Source organism: Hevea brasiliensis, chromosome 7, assembly GCF_030052815.1.
Source record: "Hevea brasiliensis isolate MT/VB/25A 57/8 chromosome 7, ASM3005281v1, whole genome shotgun sequence".
NCBI lineage: Eukaryota > Viridiplantae > Streptophyta > Magnoliopsida > Malpighiales > Euphorbiaceae > Hevea > Hevea brasiliensis.
This window is the reverse complement of record NC_079499.1, coordinates 84,309,412-84,333,585: the sequence shown is the minus strand read 5'-3', so window position 1 is coordinate 84,333,585 and position 24,174 is coordinate 84,309,412. Positions and strand designations below refer to the sequence as shown.

Genomic DNA, 24,174 nt, shown 5'->3' with positions numbered 1-24,174 from the left:
CCAATGAAACTCTTTTTGTAGATAATATTAAGGAGAAAATAGAACATAAAATTTAAAAAAAATACCTGCAAAAATTTTTTTCGTCTATAATTACCAATGAAATATATTTAGTCATTAATTCATCGATAAATCACAAAAAATGTGAAATTTTCACATCATTTGTGAATAAATTGGAGGGGAGTGAGTTTGTCTATAAAAGAAAAATCACTCCCCAACACAGGGCAATTGTGGCATAGCCACTATGTGGGGCCTACTTTGGGCCCCACTAGTAATTTTTTTTGAAGTCAATTAAATCTTAAAAAATTATAAATTAATTTTGCATTTAAATTAAAATGATTAATGTTTAATATTTAATTTAAAAATTAAAAAAATAAAATTAAAAATTAATTAAAAAATTAATTTGAAAATATTAAATAAAATTTTAAATTAAATTGAATTTAAAAGTTAATTTAAATTAAAATTAAATTAAAAAATTAAAATAAATTAAAAAGTGAAAGACTAAATTAAAAAATATTAAATAAAAATTAGCTACAAAAATTTGTTTTTGTACGAAAAATTTTATCGGTAAATAGTCAGTAATTTATAAGAGTAAAATCTTTCACAAAATTACCTACAAAAAAATTTAAATTTACCTATGAAATAATTTGTCCATAAATTTAGAGACAATATTTTTTTCATCGGTAAAAATTACCAACGTTAGTATTTGTGGACAAAAAAATTTTGTCGGTAATTCATTTGTAATCACTGATTAACAATGAAATTTAAGTATATTTGGTCGGTAATATTCGTAGCTATTTTTTTTTAATTTCTTGTAATGATAATATATATTTTTATTAGTCATTTTTACATATCAATAATAATAATTAGACATAATTTTATTAAATTCTTAAAATATATCAACTATAATTAATTATCAGCTGTCAGTCGTGTCCAACAATTAAATCAAATAAGTCTAATTATGTTAGTTTCATTTATTGGCATAACGCAAATCTAATAAGTATCAAACTCGAGTCTCCCAATATTAATCCTTTTTGTCCCTTTGACCAAAAATAAAAACAAAAAGTATACGAAACCTTCTTCAAAGGAAGCTTGCATTCTCTACATAGCTAAGTAATTGAACAACTATAAATCAAAATAATAGACAACGTTAGCATCAACTAATTAAGATGAAAAAGAGCCTTAATGAGATTAAAATTCTTTAAAATTCTACTATACTTCAGTGGTGATTTTATATATATCGAATTTGAGAGACTCTGATTTGACCCTTCCCTTACTTTCGTAATAAAGAAAATTTAAAAAAAAAAAATTGAAATCCCTATATACCACTCGTGTGGTGAATTGGCCGTTTTCAACTTCAAGTGTTGAGTTGCATTCGTACATCGCAAATGAGTTAATATTGCAATTTATAAAATTAAAAAAAAAAATCAATGCTCTTTATATATGACAAATAAATCTAACCATTAATGTTATAAATTATTGATTGGTCATGTGAGAGAGTCCTAAACAAATAATTAACAGATATCTGAATTACTTTTTTTTATCGTTTGGATAAATTATAAGTTAATTTTTAAAATTTAATAAAATTTATATATTAGTTCAAAAGCAAAGTTAGAAATTTGAGTCAGTAGGTCAACAAGTATTATTTACTCAATTTGAATAAAAAAATATTGTATAAATTAATAAAATATCTAATGAGAAAAAAGAATGCATATAATTTTTTTTTTTATGTAGCAAGAATAGTAAAAATTAAAGGAAAATAATTTTATAAAATAACAAATTCTCTATAATCTTAAATATCTATTATTATTCCTAATGAATTTCATTTTCTAAAAGTGTCGCACAATCTCTTCATTATCAATGCAATTAAGAATGTCTTTTTTAATATATATAATCAAATAATTATTGAATAATTGATCCTCTAGTTAAATTTACCAAATTTTAATTGCAAAAAATACTCTTTCAACATTAACGATTACAATAGGTTTAAAGCTTTTTTAGAATATAATATTAAAAATATTTATTTTTTTTTCTATCAATTGACTTAAACTTCCATGCAAATATAGGAAAAAAATTTTAATTTATTTTTTTATTTGATGGTACTTCAATCTTTATATAATTAGTTTTTAAAAATAAAAAAAATTGAATGAATCGTTATTTTTTATTATTAATTAATTTTTAGTGGAGGTATTAGTAATTTTTGGGTGATATTCTCTCTATATATATATATAAACTTAGTGAATCAATTGATCTCACTTCCTTAAAAAAAAAAAAAAAAAAAAAATTATCTCGACTTTCTTTCAAGTAAATCCACCTTTATATTAGTTCTTGTATGTTTTAAAATATATATTTAATTATTGATATTTTAATAAATCTATAAACTAGTCCTTACTTAAACGACGAAAATGTTTAAATTACTTTTTTATTTTTTATCAATTGTAAAAAGTATAATATAACAATAAAATAAATATTATAGAAAGGCCTGTTTTGTAATAATATTTGTATTATAATATTATTTTACTAGTAAATTAAATCTAATTGAATATTTTGTTAATAAAACAAAACTTTAAGAATTAAATTGTTTCTTATTGAAAATAAAGTTAAGGGTATTTTTTTTTATTTTTTATATAATTAATGGCAAATTGGATGGAGAATTAGATGAATTGACTAATATGTAGTTTTATTAAAATATCAAAGACTAATTAGGTTGGTTTTAAAAAAATAAGGATTAACATGGATGTTTTACTAAATCTGAAGGACTAAATTATAATTTTTTTTTCTTATCGTGTCTAAATAATTTTCCCTCTCTGTTAATAGTACATAAATTCAAGATATTTTTTTGTCAAAAAGTTAATCTTAGAATCTACTTGAAAAGTGAAGAAAACCACAAAGTAATTTTTTTTTTAATTTACCTATGCTTATAAATAATTAAAATAGAAATTTAAGATAATAATTATAAATAATTAAAGTAGAACATAAAAGGGTAAAAACTATCTGTAAGTTAAAGTATACATATTACAGATATAGAGTTAATGATCATTTACTTTATATTTATATAATATATAATAATTGAATAATTAATAATTTTTTTTTCCTTTTTATGTCAATGGCAATGGATACCTAATTATTAGACAGAGTTTAAATTTAAAGATTATTTATTTCCACTTATTTCAATAAGAAATTCACTAAATTTAATATAATAATTATAAATAATTACTCCTTTCAGCTACTCTATATGTCATTTAAAGTTTTTTTACAGTACTTATAAAAATAATTAAATAATATGAAATATAATAAAATAATATTTAATTTAACTAAATTATTATTTATCTCACCTAATGACAAAAAAAGAGAAGTGATAAGATGGTTTTAAGAAATTGTAGAAATAGTTACCGTATTTAGTAGAGATAATAGTAAAATTTGAAAAAAAAATTAATTAATACTCTTAATCTTATCAAAATAATAAATAATTTTAAATAAAATAATTTTTTAAAAAATGACATAAAAATAAATAAATAAATAAAATAAAACATAGAAAGGTACAAGCTATTAATTTTAATTTAACTAAATTATTATTTATCTCACCTAATGACAAAAAAAGAGAAGTGATAAGATGGTTTTAAGAAATTGTAGAAATAGTTATTGTATTTAGTAGAGATAATAGTAAAATTTGAAAAAAAAAAAATTAATACTCCTTAATCTTATCAAAATAATAAATAATTTTAAATAAAATAATTTTTAAAAAAATAACATAAAAATAAATAAATAAATAAAATAAAACATAGAAAGGTACAAGCTATTTGTAAGTTTATATATATATATATATATAATCATTTACTTTTTACACTATCGTCTATTTTTATCTATCATTTTTAGAAGTTAAGAAGTATTAATTTTTTTTTATATAATTTTACCATTATTTCTATCAAATTTAATAATTATTTGTACAATTTTCTAAAACACATGCCCTTTTTCTTGATTATTTGAAATTTAAGATAAATAGTAATTTAGTCACATTAAGGAGTTTTATATATATATATATATATATATATATAATTTAGGTGATTTAATTACTTTAAAAAAAACTTATACCATGGATAAAAGTTAAAAAGTTGATGAAGGGGGCAATAATTCATTTTTCCTTTCTATGTCAACGGTATTAGACAGAGAAAGCATGCTGATCAAATTAAGGAGTATGCTGTTGTTGAGTATGGCGACCGTGTTTTCGCTGTCTTCTAGCGTTTTAAAACAAGAAACATCATGGCACTACAGTTGTTTATGAAGAATCATCAACATGATATTGTAGTCTCCAGCATCCCACAGAGCCTTCGCCACCATATCAGCATATTTACACAAGATTGATTTTTTGTTGGCTTGACAGCATCGAACTGTTAAGGAGGCCTTGATGCAAGTTTTTTGAAGGAAAGGAAAAGGAAACGGTCTAGGCTGAGAGAGCAACCAGACAATGAGTGTTTAAGCCTATTGTTAATTGGGCAATTGCGCTGATAAGACTGGCGAAAATATAAAATAATTTGAATAGAATTCGTAGAGAATTCCTAATCCTTCAAGAAACCTTACATTATTAGAACTGACTCTAAGCTTTGAACTTAAATCAAGCGAAAGCATAAGAAATTGAGAGAAAACAGAGATAAAGAAGCAAAGAGATTAGAAAGAAAAGCCAATTCTTGCATATCACACATACCGATCTACATTTTCCCCAAAGATCGATGTTCAATGCGGTTTAGACATGGGCTGAAGCCCAAGTCCAAGGCAAAACAAACCAATCCAGCAGGTACACAATTCAAACAGCCCAACGTACACCACGTGCAAATTAAGAATGTTCAAGTCCCTCTTTTCAATACAATAAATGAGTTCTTTTTGTCATTATGAATGCCAAATCATTAGAAGGGGCAAAAATCAAGACAATAGTTCCGAGTTACGGCACAAGTTAATTTTATATCCACCAAGCTCAAACTGATAATTATCAATCCAAATAAGAAGGCAGCTTAGGCTCCAGGGGAAATGGAAAAAAATAAAAATAAATTAAACAGAACTGCAAAAATAAATAAATAAAAATAAATCACTTCCTCCCTGACGCAGCACTAACCTAACATATGCTGCTTTCTATTTTAATGAAACAAGCGATCAAAGGGCCTCCCTGTCCAATATACATTCATTATAAAACTAGAAAGCAAGTGTAAAAAATCAGTTTGGGTGTGTTTTTCCCCTCTCAACTGGATGCCTAGTTTCACAATGTTCTGCTGTGCTCCGAAAAACTGGAGGGGAAAGAATCGATAGAGCTGACCTGCATCCATTACAACCTTGCCCAAAATCCCGAACAAATTTTGATTTCCCGATCTTGATGCTTTTAGGCAAGGACCTATCTGATACCAAACAAGCTCCATTTCATGCCCCGATTAATAATTAGTGACCTTCCCTGTACTCAGGGTTCTCCTTCAAGATGACAAAGCCTTCAAGAATGGGTGAAAGAGGAATATACCTGCATAAGAAGCTTGACTGTTAAATGTACTGTCCCAACAGTTGAAATCCTAATAACTATAGAGGGATGATAAATCTCACTTCTCAGTGGCCAGCTCAGCTCTATCTCCTGCAGCCAGAAGCACTGGCGTTGAGTGGGTCTGGAAACCAGTAATAGTCTTGGGTCGACCTGCCTGACCAACAACATCAACAGCTTGTCCCACTCGAACAGGTACAGATAAAGGTTTGAGATTCTCATCCACAGTCAACAACATTCGTGGCTGTCATCCAAAAAATAACATGGCAGTGAGAATATGATTGATTCAACTTTAGATAAAGGTACCTATGAAACAGATTAAAGAGTCAAAAGGAAACAAACCTGCATTGCTAAAACAAGGAAATAAAGAACATAATGATATTTTCCCAAGATGATAGCTTTCATATCTAGACATGCATGAAGCATGGTTACTAAACCAGCAAGAGCCGTCCTAAAGGAAAAGAAAAGATATAGATCCAGTTAGTGATTGTAACATGCAAGCACACAAGTGAATAATCAAGTTAACCTCAGGTTTTTTGCATGTTAACAACTCAACCATTATCACCAGGAGACTTTAAGGAGCTAGTTTCCTATATAAGAGATTACTTACGGCGATAACAAGAAACGATCAGAATGATATGGATTAAGAGTCAGTAAGCCTTTCCCCAAATGTACAAGACCTTGAGCAATTCGCACCTGAGATGGCCAACAAATGAAATCAGTGACAATTAACCCTTTGCATAACTAGAAATAATTGCTCTATAAGAGAGGTTATGAGAAGCATTACACAGAACAGAAGGCTAGCATCTTTGTAGTAATAGCTTGAAAGATTGCGAAGCATGCCAGCAATTCGGGCATTATTGGTTCCTGCACCTATCAAACCTAAGGAAATAACTGCAGCCTGCAGCAATGAAACAAATATTGCAGCGTTTAGACTGTCAACGATGGAGGAAAGAAGGAAAAAAAAAAAAAAAAAAAAAAGGAACAGATACAAGTAAACTCCATCTTACCATTGCAACTTCTGAATCTGCATCATGGCTAAGTCTGCTTAATGTGTCCATAACGTTAACCTGGTACATAAAGTAAGCAATGAATACATAAATAAATAAATCAAGAGTCTGCTTAATGTGTCCATAACGTTAACTTGGTACATAAAGTAAGCAATGAATACATAAATAAATAAATCAAGCAACAAAATCTCTCATCTTCTGTACATCGAAGCATTAATTAATGAATTTGGAATTCTAACATAAATTTTGTACACTTTTAGAAATGATACAAAATAAATAGAATCTAACTAATTTGCTTATGAAGCCCCATGTATAAATTGACAGCCAGTTAAAATGCTTGCTTGCACTGAATAAGCAGACTTTCAATAACTACAAAATGATTAATACCTTTGGGTTTGATATGCAAAGGAGACCAAGAGCCACAGGAACTGCCCGACGGATATTTTGTTCCCCATACTGCAAAAGATGCTCCAATGAACGAATTGCCATTTCAAGCCCCAATTCCTCTGCCATTGCTACCATAGCAATCCCCAGCACAGCTGGTCCCTGGTGGGTTTCACCCTTCTCAAGATGTTGAGCACAATGACCCAGGAGGTTTTGAACCTGAATGAAGAAAGAATCAGTGAATTGGAACAATGACTTTATAAAATAATATTTTGATTGCCATTGACATTGACAGAATACCTTGAGAACATTCCCAGTCCCCGCATAGGCACAAGAAAGCAGTGTCATATCACAGCATTTTCTGATTTTCTCATTAAATGTCTTTGAAACTTCTGCTGTGGCCTCTACACTTTCCTGTTACATAAAGAAAAGAAAAAAAAAAAAACAGCATGAAAATATAGTTGCAGTCCATATTTGTTGTGCGGTACAGGTGTCCCCAGACACATTGGGAAGGAAATAAAATAAAATAGTGGCAGATTAAACATGATATAACTTTAAAGCCAAATGTACCTGCTTCCCAAGGTATAGAAGACCAAGGCCAAGAGGCAAGAACCGAGTAAGGGGCTCTTGTAATTCTAACTCACTTCGGTCCATTAATGCAAATATAATAGCCTGTGCAACTTCTTCATTGCAGGAACCCACATATATCAAGCCCAGTGAGATTGCAGTGAATGCAACTACATCAAGTGGTGCTTTTGCATCATTAAGAATGGGGGACAATTTACTGCGTATCTGTCAAATCATTAAATGGCAAGTTGGTGGAACCGAACATAAGCTAATCAAAGAAACCAACACTCTTAGCCAGTAACAAATCTACCAACTCGCAATGCCATTCCAATTATGCAAATACTTTAAATTTCAGTTACCAAGATACTGGTGCATGAAAGGTTATATCAGTAGATTACATATTATATTATGAAATAGATAGCCCATTTCAACAGAAGGAATATTATAACATGTTATGTTTTTTCAAAAGAAGGGAAGCCAACCACAAAATGAAAGAAGCAAACAGGATAGCTTACCTGCTCATTCTGAGAACCAGCATATGCAATTCCGAGACCCATTATAGCCCCAATTCTGATGGATGAATCTTCTTTATCTATATAATCAGCGAGAAGAGCCAGTGCCTGAGAAAAGAAGTCGTTTGTGCAATCAAGATACAATAAGTGGCCACACATTTGGTTGTTCTGGCATAGAAAGAATGAAAACTCACAGGATCACAATCGTTTTTTATACCACAGTTGACAATCCCAACTCCTAGTAGTGCACCAGCAATAACATGGTTGTCATTGCTATGGAAATATTTATCAATTTGCGCAAGTCCAGAGTCAACATCCCACAGTAAGATCATACCCTGTTGTGAGTGAAAGACATAAGAAATCTACAAGCAATCATACATGGATTACATAATGGTAAAGGAATGCATACCAGGCTTGCAGCAGCACTGGCCTTTCCATGTTCTTTATTCTTGAAAAGCCAATTCCCTGACGAACCACCACTTAAAGAGTCTGATGGAACTGTCATTAACTTATCCTGTAACAAACATAAGAATATTTATCAACACAACCCACAAATCCAGGCATTTCACATGCAATTTTAACAATATTTACCTGACCAAAGCCTGCATTTACAAATGCATTGACAAAAGTAGCAGCCAAATTTTGTCTAGCAGAATCGACACTAGCACCAGCACTAGCCCGGCCATCAAGCAAATGTGCCTAAGAAAAATCAAGCATGTTGCGAAGTTAGTTAAGTAAACAATCGTTTTCCTTATTGGCTTATGTCTGCATGTGCAAAATGTAAACACTTTAAAGAAATCTACAATATGCCTTCAAATCCAAACCTTATAGATATCTTCAGGAGATTTGGGCTCCATGACCTCTATATCCCGAGCAAGGGTTAGATAACCTTCACTTGACTTGGTGTTGTTGATGATTTCCTGCAATGCTTCCCTGTCCTCATCATCTGCAGCCATTTCATCATCAAGCTCGAAAGTAATACCCTGCATAAATGGAACAGCATTCAGCCAACATGTGCTGCTGTAAAATGCATGCTATGTGCATCTTCAATAAAGTCAAACTTACATGCCGAGCAACTATGTAACAGAATTGCTTTTTTCGGAGCAAATCATCACAAACTGTAAAAACCTGCCTCACATACTGGCAACATATATTTTACGCTGTTAGAATTAACACACAAATATTTTATGCTGTTAGAATTAACACACAAATAGATTTAAAAGATAGTCCTAATCTACTTGTAACAGCCTTAAGGTTACACAGTGCTGGGAAAAATCCAACGCACTTATAGCTGTGAAATTCAAATTAACATTCAACAAGAAGCAATGCATGTGCCCCTCCTTAAAATTTAGGTTAAATAGGGCGACAAAAGCAAAAGCTTCCTAAATTCGTAACAATGTCAAACCTGCATGTTATCAAGGAATAGTGCAATCTGGAGTGCATTTGAATATTCTTCATATTTGAGATATATCATATAAGCAATATCCAGAACTAGCATATCATCTGGTCCAGGAAGGTATCTGCATCACATTGCAACATGAAATGTCAATACCAGGGGGGGAGAGAGAGAGAGAGAGCAGCCACATACTCGCACATCCCCCATGCTCACATGGTACGTAAGAAGTTTGAAAAGCATTCCAGTTTTCATTCTCATCTCGCTTGCAACATTTCATTTTTTTTGTTTTATCTTATAAGAAAAAAGTATGGGCATCAAATCCACACACCTATTTGCAGTTGCCAACAAGTATATAATTGAGCTAAACCCAATAGATTAGCATATGATTCAGGAACGAATGAAAGCATGTTAACTTGCTTCAAGTAGTATGTTACAGTCCTAATGCAAGAAAGCTTGTGTCCTTAATTTAAAGTAAGGGATTAGGTGTACGGTATATATACAGACTTGGGCTTTCCAACCTCAATAACTAGCTTTTGGGATGTGATTCTCACAAGTTCGTATCAATGGTATTAGAGCCGTTCACTATGACTTCCAGTTGCAATCATGTGGCGCAGGTGGTGACGCCAAAATAGCAGTGTTCGCCCAGGGCTAGATTAAGCTAGTGCAAAGCCAGCTTGCATGGGCCCAGGACTGCGGAGCGTGGTGGAATGTTACAATCCAATTGCAAGAGAACTTGTATCCCACATTGAAAGTGTGGGATTTCAGTGTAGGTATAAATGGACTTGGGCTCTCCAACCTCAATAACTAACTTTTGGAGTGTGGTTCTCCTAAGTTCATATGTAGTGCTGGAAGTGAAGATTTTTTCAAATTAATTGTTTCAAGTCACGACTGATTTTCTGAAGCATTAATTGCTCAAATCATATAAATAGGGTAAAGTGCAGAGATGAATGTGCTGATTATATCTCCTACCAAAGAGCAGTATTTTATCCACTTCCAATTTGGTTATCTACATATTGAATACTGAAAATGCAAGTAACTCAACATTTCTTTTAAATAACAAGCAGAAACAAGTTCCATTGGGCAACATGAATTTCTGCCTTAAGCTGAAGAATGAATGCTTTTGTAATCTACTGACAATGTCCACTAAATCATAAAAATGCAATTTTAGCTACCTTGCTGCACTGGTGAGATATAGGCAGGTCCTCTTGAAATTTGTTTTGTCCACATGGTCAATCAAAAGATCAAGGTCTTCAACCTAAAATTTGTCGGTCGTTAGATTTCAAGCTCAGAAAAGTAGAGAAAGTTATTTGCATATATAAAACTGGACCAGGCGAGAAGATAACAGAAATAATATTGCATGGCACCTCCATTAAAAGGTCAACTGCTTCAGGTTCAGCATTGTGCTGCCAAAAAAAATACAAATATCAATAAATATAGAAACCAACATTTTTCCCCCGACATGACCATGGTTATAAGTTAAACAGCATTTGGAGATATACAAAACAAATTTAAATGGTTTTGCAATTCATCGAGACTGAAGTGTGCATTCTGGTCACACATAGAGAAACCTATAACAAAAATTATATTTCAAGGCCTACCTTCATGTGAAAAGCAACAATTTGTGTTACAAGTTCCATTAGATCTTCAATTGAGGTTTCCTCACTCTGCAGCATTTTATATGCAACAAACATAATCAGACTTTGATAAAATAAAATGTTCAAGCAACTATGAAAATCGATTGAGGATCATGTTCACAGATGCTAAATATAGAAATATATGCAACTATCAGGAAAATTCAATGAATCTACACATGAACAAAGAACACACATATTTTTATTATTTAGTGCTAACACAGATAGATTAAACAATTTGATTTCCAAGATAAACGAAACTACTTGGCATTGTTTAATGTAAATGCAAATCAAGAGGGAACCCATTGCACTGACTAATAAAAAAAAAAGACAATGTCATGATCATCATAACTACTACTACGAAAACTTTTTTTCTTTCTTTGATAAGTAATTTCAATATTGATTATTGTTATGGAAAGTCAATCACTATATTATTTCTCTGTATATTCTGTATTCTGTATTCCTATTTAGGATTTCTTATTTATGATTTCTTCCTAATTAGTAGAACACAATTATAGGAATCAATTGTATATATATACCCATGTACAGATTAATTGAAATCAATGAGAATCATCTCTTTCTACATGGTATCAGAGCAGGTCATCAATCTAGGGTGACTATTTGTTCTCACTACCCAGCTCAGGAGAGACCTTGGCGGCCGATCGGCCGTTTCAACCCCGATCAACATCGCCGGCATCGTCTCAACCCCCTCATTCCACCACTGTGTGCTGTTGCCTGATCCAGTACACCATTAAAGGACTTCTGAGGTTTGGCTCTCAGATCCTATTTCGGTATTTGCTTGATTTGTGATTTTGGATTATTTTGCTGCTATAAGCACTTTGGATTAGCGTTTCGGTTAGTTTTCTTTGTCTCAACAAATGGCAGACAATAAGAATGTTATTTCTGATGTGATTCCGGTGATGACTAAGATCACGGAACACAAACTTAATGGTTCGAATTACAGGAGTGGAGTAAGATCATAGGGTCTATTTGCGTAGCATTGATAAGGATGATCACCTTACTAAAGATCCACCCGCTGATGATACACGACAAACTTGGCTAAGGGAGGATGCTCGGTTGTTTTTGCAGCTTCGGAACTCGATTCATAGTGAGGTAATTAGTTTAATTAATCACTATGAATTTGTTAAGGAATTGATGGATTACTTAGATTTTCTATATTCTGGTAAAGGGAATATCTCCCGTATTTATGATGTTTGTAAGGCATTCTACCGTGCTGAGAAAGAGGATAAGTCTCTCACGGCTTATTTTATGGATTTTAAACGGGTATATGAGGAACTTAATGTATTGTTGCCTTTTAGTCCTGATGTGAAAGTTCAAGAGCCCAACGGAGCAACTGGTCATTATGAGTTTTCTTGTGCCTTCCTTCAGAGTATGAGACTGCTAAATCTCAGATTCTCTCCAGTTCTGAGATTTCCTCTTTGCATGAAACGTTCACACGAGTCCTTCATACAGAGAATACTCAATCTTCACAGCCTGCCAGTAGTGCTCTTATTAGCCGTAATCCAAATGGACAACAGAGTAATAGAAGAGGAAGTAGAGGAGGAATTACAGGTAACAAAAGTAAAAAGCGTAATGGAGAAGCTAGTTCTAATCAGGAATCAAGAGGAGTCATTTGTTATTATTGCCATGAGCCTGACTATACAAAATACAATTGTCTGCAACTTCAGAGGAAAAATCAGCGATAACAGGTGGCAAATATGACAGCAGAGGATTCTACAGTATCTTCCTTTGAGAAAACTATTTTGGAATCAGCAGATGATTTAGCACAATTTTCCTAATATCACGCATCTCTAAAGCCTACCAGTTCCCCTGTCACTGCGATTGCTGAGTCAGGTAAATCCACTACATGCCTTGTGTCTTCCTCATCCAAATGGGTTATTGATTCTGGTGCGACAGATCACATGACAGGTAATTCTAGTCTTCTATCTGCTTTTCAGTCTAATCTCACTTCCAACACTGTTACTTTAGCTAATGGTTCTACTTCTTGTGTCATGGGTTCTGGAACTGCGAACCCGACTTCGTCAATTTCTTTATCTTCTGTTTTGTGTCTACCAAAATTCTCTTTTAATCTACTTTCTGTTAGTAAACTTACTCGTACCTTAAATTGTTCTGTTTCCTTTTTTCCTGACCAGTGTTTGTTTCAGGATCTTACGACGAAGCAGATTATTGGTAGAGGACGCGAGTCAGGTGGTCTCTACATTCTGGAAAATCATGTACCGCGGTCGCTTGTTTGCTCCAGTACCTTAACACCTCTTGAAGCTCATTGTAGAATGGGTCATCCTTCTTTGTCTACCATGAAGAAGCTGTGTACTCAATTTCAGTCTTTATCAGTACTAGAATGTGAGTCGTGTCAGTTTGCAAAACATCATCGTTTGCCTTCTGTGTCTAGAGTCAATAAACGGGCTTCATCCCCTTTTGAGTTAGTTCATTCTGATGTTTGGGGTCCTTGTTCTGTTACTTCTAAAACTGGATTTCGTTATTTTGTTACTTTTGTTGATGATTACTCTCGTGTTACCTGGTTATATTTAATGAAGAATCGTTCTGAGTTGTTTTCTATCTTTTGTGCCTTTTGTAATGAAATCAAAACTCAATTTAATATTTCTGTGCGCATATTAAGAAGTGACAATGCCAAAGAATACTTTTCAGCACAATTTCAGTCTTATATGACACAAAATGGCATTCTTCATCAGTCTTCCTGTGTGGATACCCCATCCCAAAATGGTGTGGCCGAAAGAAAAAATCGGCATCTTCTTGAGGTAACTCGTGCTCTTCTTTTTCATATGAAAGTACCTAAATACTTTTGGGCGGATGCAGCTTCTACGGCATGTTTTTTGATCAATCGTATGCCGTCTTCTGTCCTTAATGGGGATATTCCTTACACTGCTTTGTTTCCTACAAAATCTTTGTTCCCTATTGAACCCCGTATTTTTGGTTGTACATGTTTTGTGCGTGATGTTCGTCCACAGGTTACTAAATTGGATCCAAAATCTCTCAAATGTGTCTTCCTTGGGTACTCCCGGCTCCAAAAAGGGTACCGTTGTTTCTCTCCTACTCTTAATCGTTATCTAGTTTCTGCAGATGTCACATTTTTTGAGTCCACTCCATTTTTTCCTCCATCATCTGTGAATGAGAGTCAGGGGGAGGAGGATGATCTCTTAATATATACTGTCCAACCAATGTCTAGTCCTCTCCCACAGCCTGTTCCTTCTGTCTCTAGACCTACTCGACCTCCCGTTGTTCATGTTTATTCCACGAGATTGGAGATTGGAGATTCCTGACTCAGATCCTCCACCAGCTACTTCGTTGGGAGATCCTGTACCTCATACTGATCATGATTCTGATCTAGACTTACCCATTGCTCTTCGTAAAGGCAAACGTTCATGTACTTATCCTATCTCTTCTTTTGTTTCTTATAATCAATTGTCTTCTTGTTCTTGGTGTTTTGTTACTTCTTTAGACTCTGTTCCTATCCCTAATCATTGGTGAGGCCTTTGTCTCATCCCGGGCTGGTGTGATGCTATGAAAGAGGAAATGGAGGCTTTAGATGCTAATGGTACATGGGAACTATTGCCTTTGCCCACTGGTAAGAAAGCTATTGGTTGCAAATGGGTATTTACAGTAAAGGTAAATCCTGATGGTTCTGTGGCTAGGTTAAAAGCACGCCTTGTAGCAAAAGGATATGCTCAGACATATGGGGTTGATTACTCTGATACTTTTTCTCCTGTAGCTAAACTTACTTCTATTCGCTTATTTATCTCTTTAGCAGCTACATATGATTGGCCCCTGCATCAATTGGATATCAAGAATGCTTTCCTTCATGGAGATCTTCAGGAGGAGGTGTATATGGAGCAACCACCTGGGTTTGTTGCTCAGGGGGAGTTGGGTAAAGTTTGTAGGCTTCGGAAGTCTCTTTATGGCTTGAAACAAAGTCCTAGGGCATGGTTTGGGAGATTCTGAAGCAAGACAGAATTTGGTATGCAAAAGAGTAAGTGTGATCACTCAGTGTTTTATAGGCAATCTGAGGCTGGTCTAATTCTCTTCGTAGTCTATGTGGATGACATTGTTATAACTGGGAGTGACTCTGCAGGTTTTTTATCTCTTAAATCATTCCTCTAAACTCATTTTCAGACCAACGAATTGGGTTTGTTAACGTTTTTATTGGGTATCGAAGTTATTAGAAGTAAGAAGGGTATTTTCTTGTCTCAAAGAAAATATGTCCTCGATCTATTGACAGAGACAGAAAATTAGGTGCTAAGCCTTGTAGCGCACTCAATGACTCCAACTTTACAATCAAGTAGGGGATAGTGAGTTGTTTGAAGATCCAGAGATACAGGAGATTGGTAGGAAAATTGAACTACCTTACACCACTGGCCCCGACATTGCTTATGCCGTTAGTGTGGTAAGTCGCTTTATGTCTTCCCAACCGTTGCTCATTGGGAAGCCTTGGAACAAATCTTATGTTATCCAAGGGCACTCCAGAAGAGGTATGCTATAAGGTAATCATGGGCATTTGAATATTGAATGTTTTTCAGAACCCCACTTGGCTGGATCTAAGCTTGACAGAAGGTCAACTACTGGATATTGCTTTTTTATTGGAGGAAATTTAGTATCTTGGAGAAGCAAGAAGCAGAGTGTAGTTTCTCGATCTAGTGCTGAATCCGAATACAGAGCCATGGCACAATCAGTATGTGAGGTAATGTGAATACTTCAATTACTAGATGAGACAGGTTTTAAGACCTCCTCGCGAAATTGTGATGTGATAATCAAGTCGCTCTTCATATTGCTTCTAATCCGTGTTTCATGAGCGGACCAAACATATTGAGATTGATTGTCATTTTATTCGTGAAAAGATTCAACAACAGATCATCTCAACAGACACATCAAACCGGAGAGCGCTTAGGAGATATTTTCACAAAAGCTCTAAATGGAGCTAGGATTGACTACATTTGTAACAAGTTGGGCATGATTAACATCTATGCTCCAACTTGAGGGGGAGTGTTATGGAAAGTCAATCACTATATTATTTCTCTGTATATTCTGTATTCCTATTTAGGATTTCTTATTTAGGATTTCTTCCTAATTAGTAGAACACAATTATAGGAATCAATTGTATATATATACCCATGTACAGATTAATTGAAATCAATGAGAATCATCTCTTTCTACAATTATAAAGGATAGATCTAACCTGTCGCTTTGCATATTCTTGAGCACACTCTCCTGCCAAGTTCCTGATAAAAATTAAATCAAATTATTAGATTTAAAATTGATTCATATTAGCATCATAAAGTAAGCACAATAAATTTTAAAAAGGAAAGGATTAAATAAGATGCTGCAATGGGTATGGCAAAGCCCAAATGTGTGCAATACACAATGAGAACAATTAGTATAAAAATAAAAATAAATAAATAAATAACTGTAGAAAACAGAGAATTTGAAAATTTTTCTTTTATATTTCTTCATACTAAAATGATTTACAAGCACTCTAATTTATATACAAAGGCTATGACTAACTAGGAAACTAATAATAGCCAATAAATACAATGATTCCTAATTATATTCTAATTTACAGTTAATTTACACTGATTAAGGGATTTACACAAATTGAGAGATTCTAACACTCCCCCTCAAGTTGGTTCATGCATGTTGCACATGCCCAACTTGCAAACTAGGGTATGAAACCCTTTACAATTTAATCCCTTAGTGAACACATTAGCTAACTGGTCTTTCGACCTTACGTAAGAGATACTTAAGGAACCATTGACAACTTTTTCTTTCATAAAGTATCTGTCAATCTCTATATGCTTGGTCCGATCATGCTGAACTAGATTGTGAACTATATTGATGGCAGCTTTGTTATCACATAACAGAGACAACTACTAGTTTCCAGCAATTTTAATTCCTCCATCAACTTTTGTAACCACTATAGTTCACAAATACCTTGAGCCATTGTTCTAAACTCATCATCTGCACTGGATCTAGCCGTCACATTTTGCTTCCTGCTTCTCCAAGTGACTAGATTACCACTAATAAAAGTACAGTAACCAGATGTCTGACCTCCTATCATCAAGAGATCCAACCCAATCTGCATCTGTAAAAGCCTTAATATGAAGATGGCCATGCTTTGAGAAAAGAAGTCATTTCCCAGGTGCAGATTTTAAGTATCACAAGATGGGGAAAATAGCCTCCAAATGAGATTCACGAAGATCATGCATATACTGACTCACTAGACCCACTGCATATACTATATCTAGTTTGTATGCGAAAGGTAAATCAGTCTGCCAACCAACCTCTAATATCTCCCAATATCCACAGATTCCCCAACTCCAGCTTGCAATTTGTGATTTGCCTCAATGGGAGACTCTGCTGGTTTACAACCTAGCATTCCCGTTTCCTCCAACAGATCTAGAATGTACTTCCTTTGAAAAATAAAGATTCCTTTACCTAATCTAGCAACCTCTATTCCAAGAAAGTACTTTAGCCTTCCCAAAATCTTTGATTTCAAACTCCTGTGCTAGTTGTTCCTTTAGATGAATCATTTCTTCCCTATCATCACCAATTATCACAATATCATCCACAGACAATAAGCATAGTGATCTTACCCCTACAGTGCTTAATAAATAATGTGTGATCAGCATTGCTTTGGTAGTATCTAAAAGAAACCATAGCCTTACTAAACCTATCAAACCATGCCCTAGGTAACTGTTTTAAACCATACAGTGCTTTCTTCAATCTGCAAACTTTTCCTTTGGTCTTCCCATTCTCAAACTCTGGAGGAATTTCCATATATACTTTTTCTTTCAAATCACCATGTAGAAAGGCATTTTTTAAATCAAACAGCAGCAAATCCCACTCAAGATTTACTGCACATGATAGTAAAATTCTGATGGTATTCATTTTAGCAACAGGAGCCAACGTTTTCTGGTAATCTACCCCATACGTCTGTGTGAAGCCTTTTGCTACCAGCCTAGCCTTATACCTTTTAATTAAACCATCTACTCTATGTTTCACTGTGATCACCTATTTGCATCCAACTGGTTTTTTCCCTAATGGAAGATTAACAAGTTCCCATGTCTTATTCTTTGCTAGAGCTTTCATCTACTCCACCATGGCTGCCTTCCATTTTGGATCAGGACATGCTTTCTTCCAATCCTGTGGGATGGAAACGAAAGAAACAGATAATAGAAAGACTTTATAGGATAGAGACAAAGAATCATAGGAAATGAAGTTAGAGATAAAATGTTTAGTACAGGTTCTAACACCTTTTCTCTGAGAGCAATAGGAATATCAAGATCATTATTAGAAGAAGGAAGAGTAGACAGAGAATTAAAATTAGACTCTTTAGGAACCAAAGAAGACTCATCACATACCTCAGGATGTTCAGGAATTAAATCCAGAGATTCCAATTGATCAGTAGTCTCCTGCTCGATGGCTATATCTGTCTTGTTCCACCGAGTATAGATTCTCAAATCTGGTCCATTCAGTCTCCCTTAAGATTTAGGTGACTCCCCCTGAATATCATTATTAGGTATAGGCTTTAGACCCATATTTTCTCTTTGAAGTTGAAAGTTGGGAGAGCACAAAGAAGAAGGGAAAAACACCTCTTCTTCCTTCCTATGCTCCCCCTGAAGAGATTGATGGAAATAAGATTCAGATTCCCTAAAGGTAACATCCATGCTCACAAAATATTTCTGTATAGGAAGGTGATAACACCTATATCCCTTCTAAGTACTGGAATAACCAACAAAGACACACTTGAGGGCTTAAGGTTCTAACTTCCCCCTATTAGGCTGATGAACAAAGTAAACATAACCAAAAACCTTTGGAGGAACAGTATATGAATTTTTACCTTGCAAAACCTCTAAATGATTCTTAAACTCCAAAGTCCGGAGTGGCATCCTGTTAATAAGATATGCAATAGAAAGAATTGCATCCCTCTAGTAAGATTTGAGAATATTCATTGTAAACATAAGAGACCTAGCAACCTCAAGTAAATGTCTATTTTTTTCTCTCAGACACTCCATTTTGAGCACTAGTGTTAGCTAGTCTGATAAAAAATTTTGTGTGACTTCAAATATTCCTGAAAAACTCCTTTCATATACTCTGTGTCATTATTAGTTCTTAGTATTTTAACATGAGCATCAAAATGGGTGCTAATCATTTTATGAAACTGCTGAAAATATGAAAATACTTCATTTTTCCCTTTCATCAGATATACCCAAGTTAACCTACTGCAACAATCAATAAATGTCACAAACCATCTATAACCTGATAAAGACACAGTTTGAGTAGGCCCCCACACATCAGAATGGATAGTCATAAAAGGAACTGAAGCCTTATTATTTATTACAAGATAAGATTGTCTAGTATGTTTGGCAAACTCACAAGCATCACATACTAACAATTCAGTTTTGCATTGCTTAAACAAAAGAGGATAAAGTTTCTCTAAAACAGTAAATGAAGGATGTCCAAGTCTCCTATACCACTGAATAATTTCTTCCTCGGCACCCATAGACTGTCCTAACATGGCCTGATCAACACAATCATTCAATAGATATAGCCCATCTTGCAGTCTACCACTGTCAATCATTTTCTCTGTTATCAACTCCTGAAACACACAGTGAGTGGGAAAAAATACAATTTTGCAGTTGAGAGCTTTTGTGATAGAACTGACAGACAACAAGTTAATAGGAAAGTTAGGCACATGTAAGACAAAACTAAGACTTATAGTAAGAGTGAATTTAACAGAACCTATTCCAGAAACATTAGATAAAGATCCATCTGCAATGTGAACTTTCTCTTTACCTGAACATAGAGAATAGGATATGAATTTATTCGAAGAGCCTGTCATATGATTGTTTGCTTCAGAATCTCTATAACCCAAAATGAATTATTATTATTGGCAAGAAAATCATTACCTGAGTTGACGAAATTAGAAGAGGCAACTGTAGTAGATTATGATTCAAGCTGTGATAGAAATCGTCTCAGAGTCTATACCTCTTCATTGGAAAATATCCCAGTGATAGCGGTATCTTCAGAAACACTCACAGCCTCAGATACATTTGCTTGTGATCTAGCAGAGCCCATCCTTATTCCTCCACGCCGTTTAGTTGGGCGGCTGTGCAACTTCCAACATTGTTCTTTAGTGTGCCGAGATTTCCCACAGTAGTCACAATGCAAGTGATCCTTATCTGATAGACCATATGACTATTCTCGTATGGAGTTAGCAGCTAATCCAGCCTTATCAACAGTTGTAGAATTGATCATAACACTCCTGCTGAACATAAGAGTATGTCTGCCTTAAGGTGGGCAAAGGATCCTTACCAAGCACTTGGACCCGAATCTGATCATACTCCACATTTAGCCCAGCAAGAAAATCATATAAGCGCTCCTTCTCAACCAATTTCTGGAACTTAATGCATCAGCCGGACATGAAGCCTGAAAGTCCTGATAGAAATCCAACTCTTGCTATAGACCACTCAATTTCGCATAATACTGAGCAACTGTCAACTCACTTTGTTTCATTCCATGAACCTTGTTCCTAAGCTCATAAACTTGTGCATCATTCCCAACTTGAGAATAAGTTTGAGAAACAGCACTCCAAATGATAGCGGCACTATCCAATAGTAAATACCCACGAGCTATATGAAGTTGCATAGAATTGATGAGCCATGACATAACAAGAGAGTTCTCTGACTCTCATTGGCTGTAGATAAAACTAGTACTTTATGGCTTTTTTCTATCTTCAGTGATATACCCTTGCAGTCCTCTAACCTGAATAAACAGTAGCCAAGATCTAGACCATGCCAAATAATTAGTTCTATCCAACTTTACAGGACTAATTTGTAAAAAGAGATTATCACCAACAAATCCAGCCTTTGTTTCAGAAGTTTTTTTTCTTTTTATCAGTCATTTTTCAATTAAAGAAATAGGCACTGAGACAGAAAGCAAGAAACTGAGTAACGGAAGGTACCAAAAAAAAAATATTAAATGTGCAAACCAAGTGTGAAAACAAATTGGTCAGAGGCGCACCGGACAGGGAAGGTCGTTGGCAAAAGACACGGTCGGAGAAATCACCGAAAAAAAAAAAGGTGCACACGCCGGCGCGTGAAGAATGACGTGAGACTTCTGGAGGGCGTGAGCTCACGCGCTTCACCTGACGGCTGCGGGACTCCGGGAGTAAGCCGATCGGCAGGTGTCCTTCCTCCTCAAGTGGGTGGTGACAGTCACCTCCCTTCCTAGAACGACGTAGAAGCTTTACCAAAAAAAAAATACCCAAAACTATACTATTCACGCCTATAAATTTTGGCACTACTCTGATACCATGTAGAAAATAGAGAATTTGAAAAATTTTCTTTTATATTTCTTCATACTAAAATGATTTACAAGCACTCTAATTTATATACAAAGGCTAAGACTAACTAAGAAACTAATAATAGTCAATAAATACAATGATTCCTAATTTACAGCTAATTCACACCGATTACGGGATTTACACTAATTGAGGGATTCTAACAATAACCTCATATTATACAACTCAGGCAACAAAAGTCCCTGAAATAAATCAGTAGACAGAAAATACAAGTTCAGACCAAGAAAATTCTCATTAGAAACATGTCAACTTGCTAGTCCAAGGCACAATGCAATTATGACAACCACTTAACCAGCTCATAAATCAAACCTTTTGTCATAATATTAGCAAAAACCATTCAAATATTAACATTTAGATAACTAATAAGAACCATGTTCAAAGATTTGATGTTCACCTAACATATTCATGGCCCCATGAACCAATATCACCTTCTAAGCCCAACAATCGGTACTTTAAGCTCTCCTGAAAGTCTCATCAAATGAAAATGACTTATTAGTCTACTGAGGGACTAACAGATATACAAAAAATAATTAGAAAAATTTACAAGTGTTTATCAATTATGACAAGCATGGGGAAAATATGAATGGGAGGACACGGAAAAGGAAAAGCATAACAAGTGAAGATGCACAACTAAAGTACATGCTTGCTAGCATATCACTCAAACAGAAATTAACATAAGCTTAAAGTCCTAAATAATTAGGCATACCCGTTCTCCCTCAGCAGACATGGTCAATGCCAAAACCGACAATATATCTGCCAAGTATTTCTGCAAAAAAAAAAAAAAAAAAAAAAAAAAAAAAAAAAAAAAACCCTGATTTAGCTACAACAGATAATATGATAAAGGTAAAATTCCACCCACAGAATATATACCTTCAAATCTGAGTCAGCCATTGTTTCATAATATGCCTTCAGAATTCCATAATGTGGTCTCAGAAATTTCAATGGCTTTGGTACAGAGGTCATTGAGCTTGTTGATGTTCGAATTTCCTGCCTGCAAGAAAATATTTTATGCACATCAAACCTCAATCCAATAGAGGTATCTTTAACTCCTACAGTCATTTCATATGCACCACAAGTTTGACATTTTAAATCTTCCATTTCTATTTAGGAGCAATGCAATATGAAAACATATCCATGTCTGTAATGGTTTGCCATACAGGAACATAAATGTTATTTCAGAGGGTGCAAAGGGGCAAGGGGTACCAGCTCTACTGATAGCTTACTGGTCTGAGTCTGGGGCTACGCTTTCTTAAACTCCAGGGCTCACCAACCCTGGTACGGATAGGTACAATCAAGTCATTTTCTAAATGGGCTTTTCAAGTTGATGCCAATAATTTCTTACAGCATATATTCAATCCAATGCAAAAACATGTAAATTAACAATAGACACAATGGTAAAATTACACATATGCCAGATTTTCCAATTCATTTAATTCCTTGTTAATGAATAATGGCATGGAAAATTCTTTAGTGTGTGTCAACAATGAATCATAACACAAAGACATCATCTTCATTTCTAATTCTACAATGCAATCACAGGCATAATAAAAATAAAAATTAAATAAAAAATTAAATAAATGGAAGTACACCACGTGCATTAACATAGCTCCCTTATAACAGAGAGGTTTTCTTTGTAAGCAATTCTATATTGGTTTAGAGCCCAAAACAAAACAAGCTAACACTGAATGAGTACAAATATCCAGAAGAAGCAATGATCTATACAGCCAATATAACACACACACACACACACACACACACACACACACACACACACACACACACACACACACACACAAACACACAGACACACAAACAAAACAGAAGCTTCCAATCAGATTGCTCTTCAATCACGCTGCAATATTCAGAATAGAAGGGCAGTTCATAGTAATGTTATGCTTCATGTTTACATCTTTGAATTACCTCATACTCTCCAAAGCAACCTTCTGCAAACGAGGATCAGGATCCTGAACCCTTTCCACATATAACTCCAACTGCAGCTTCAATGCCAGGTCCTCATCTGACTGCATATAATTAATTCACACGAGATTATGAGAAGCACACGACAACCAAATTTCCTTCGACCAGAGATATCTAGGATATTAAACAAAAGGAGAAGTTGAATTCCCCACTAGACTTTATGCAAGATAATCAAATCCCAATCTACCCAGCTGCACGTTAATGAAAGACAGCACTCAATCCACTCCACTAGCTAACCGAAACAATTCCAGCTAAATGTTGGGAAAAACCCCAACGCAACAAGCAATCCTCTCCTAGCTTCAAAGCACCTCCTCTAGACAAGCAAAATCATTACTTTAAACTGATTCATAACTCACCAGATCCTCATCCTTCTTCTCGTCCTTCTTTTTGGGGTCCTTAGACGGCACCTTCACCGACGTATCCTCTTTGGAGGTTCCGCTGCCACTGGCACTGTTTGGGTCCGGAGCCATGTTTGATCAGAAGAGGAATCGATTGAAGTGACCGTAGATCTAATGATTATCTGATAAGGAGAAAATAGCTAGCGAGACTCAACTGAGTTGCTCGATGCCTAAGGCATAGAAGCAAGCTGCGATATATCCCAAAGCAAAGGCGGCTTGGGGAAGAAGAAACTTTTTTTTTTTTAATGTTTTAATAAGGAGAAATTACAAAAAAGTACATTTCCATCATTTTCACTACTCTGATTCGTTTTGTAATACAGTAATTACCTCAAGGCTTGGTTCCGTTAGCAATCTTTCCATCTGAAGTGCATTTTTAAAAATAAAAAATTATTTT

At 34.4% G+C, this 24,174-nt stretch overlaps 1 protein-coding gene across 2 annotated transcripts; it reads right to left on the bottom strand.

The window, feature by feature from the left end:
* Positions 1–4,923: 4,923 nt before the first annotated feature.
* On the bottom strand, positions 4,924–24,006 carry LOC110649844 (26S proteasome non-ATPase regulatory subunit 2 homolog A). Of its 2 annotated transcripts, XM_021804570.2 has the most exons (25): positions 23,739–24,006; positions 23,326–23,426; positions 22,276–22,396; positions 22,112–22,171; positions 21,800–21,867; positions 16,222–16,264; positions 10,980–11,045; positions 10,746–10,784; positions 10,554–10,636; positions 9,391–9,505; positions 9,051–9,125; positions 8,810–8,968; positions 8,577–8,684; positions 8,395–8,499; positions 8,180–8,320; positions 7,989–8,093; positions 7,477–7,698; positions 7,207–7,320; positions 6,910–7,125; positions 6,523–6,582; positions 6,300–6,413; positions 6,123–6,208; positions 5,855–5,963; positions 5,578–5,756; positions 4,924–5,497 (listed from the first exon to the last, which is right to left on the bottom strand). In XM_021804570.2, exons 1-25 carry the CDS (start codon positions 23,850–23,852, stop codon positions 5,422–5,424), a joined length of 2,679 nt encoding a protein of 892 aa, XP_021660262.2. In that variant the 5' UTR covers positions 23,853–24,006; the 3' UTR covers positions 4,924–5,421. The 2 variants fall into 2 exon arrangements, with proteins under 2 accessions (XP_021660262.2, XP_058006102.1); XM_058150119.1 differs by lacking the exons at positions 21,800–21,867; positions 22,112–22,171; positions 22,276–22,396; positions 23,326–23,426; positions 23,739–24,006 and adding an exon at positions 19,517–19,899.
* Between the last annotated feature and the right edge of the window lie 168 nt (positions 24,007–24,174).

What these genes read in the sequence shown, in the direction of transcription:
- LOC110649844 (XM_021804570.2), bottom strand. Translation starts at nt 23,852, where the DNA reads ATGGCTCCGGACCCAAACAGTGCCAGTGGCAGCGGAACCTCCAAAGAG. An exon ending in CTGGTTCTCAGAATGAGCAG is followed by an intron (nt 7,699 to 7,988) that starts GTAAGCTATCCT and finishes ATGATTTGACAG; the next exon opens with ATACGCAGTAAATTGTCCCC. An exon ending in TTTGCATATCAAACCCAAAG is followed by an intron (nt 6,583 to 6,909) that starts GTATTAATCATT and finishes TTTATGTACCAG; the next exon opens with GTTAACGTTATGGACACATT.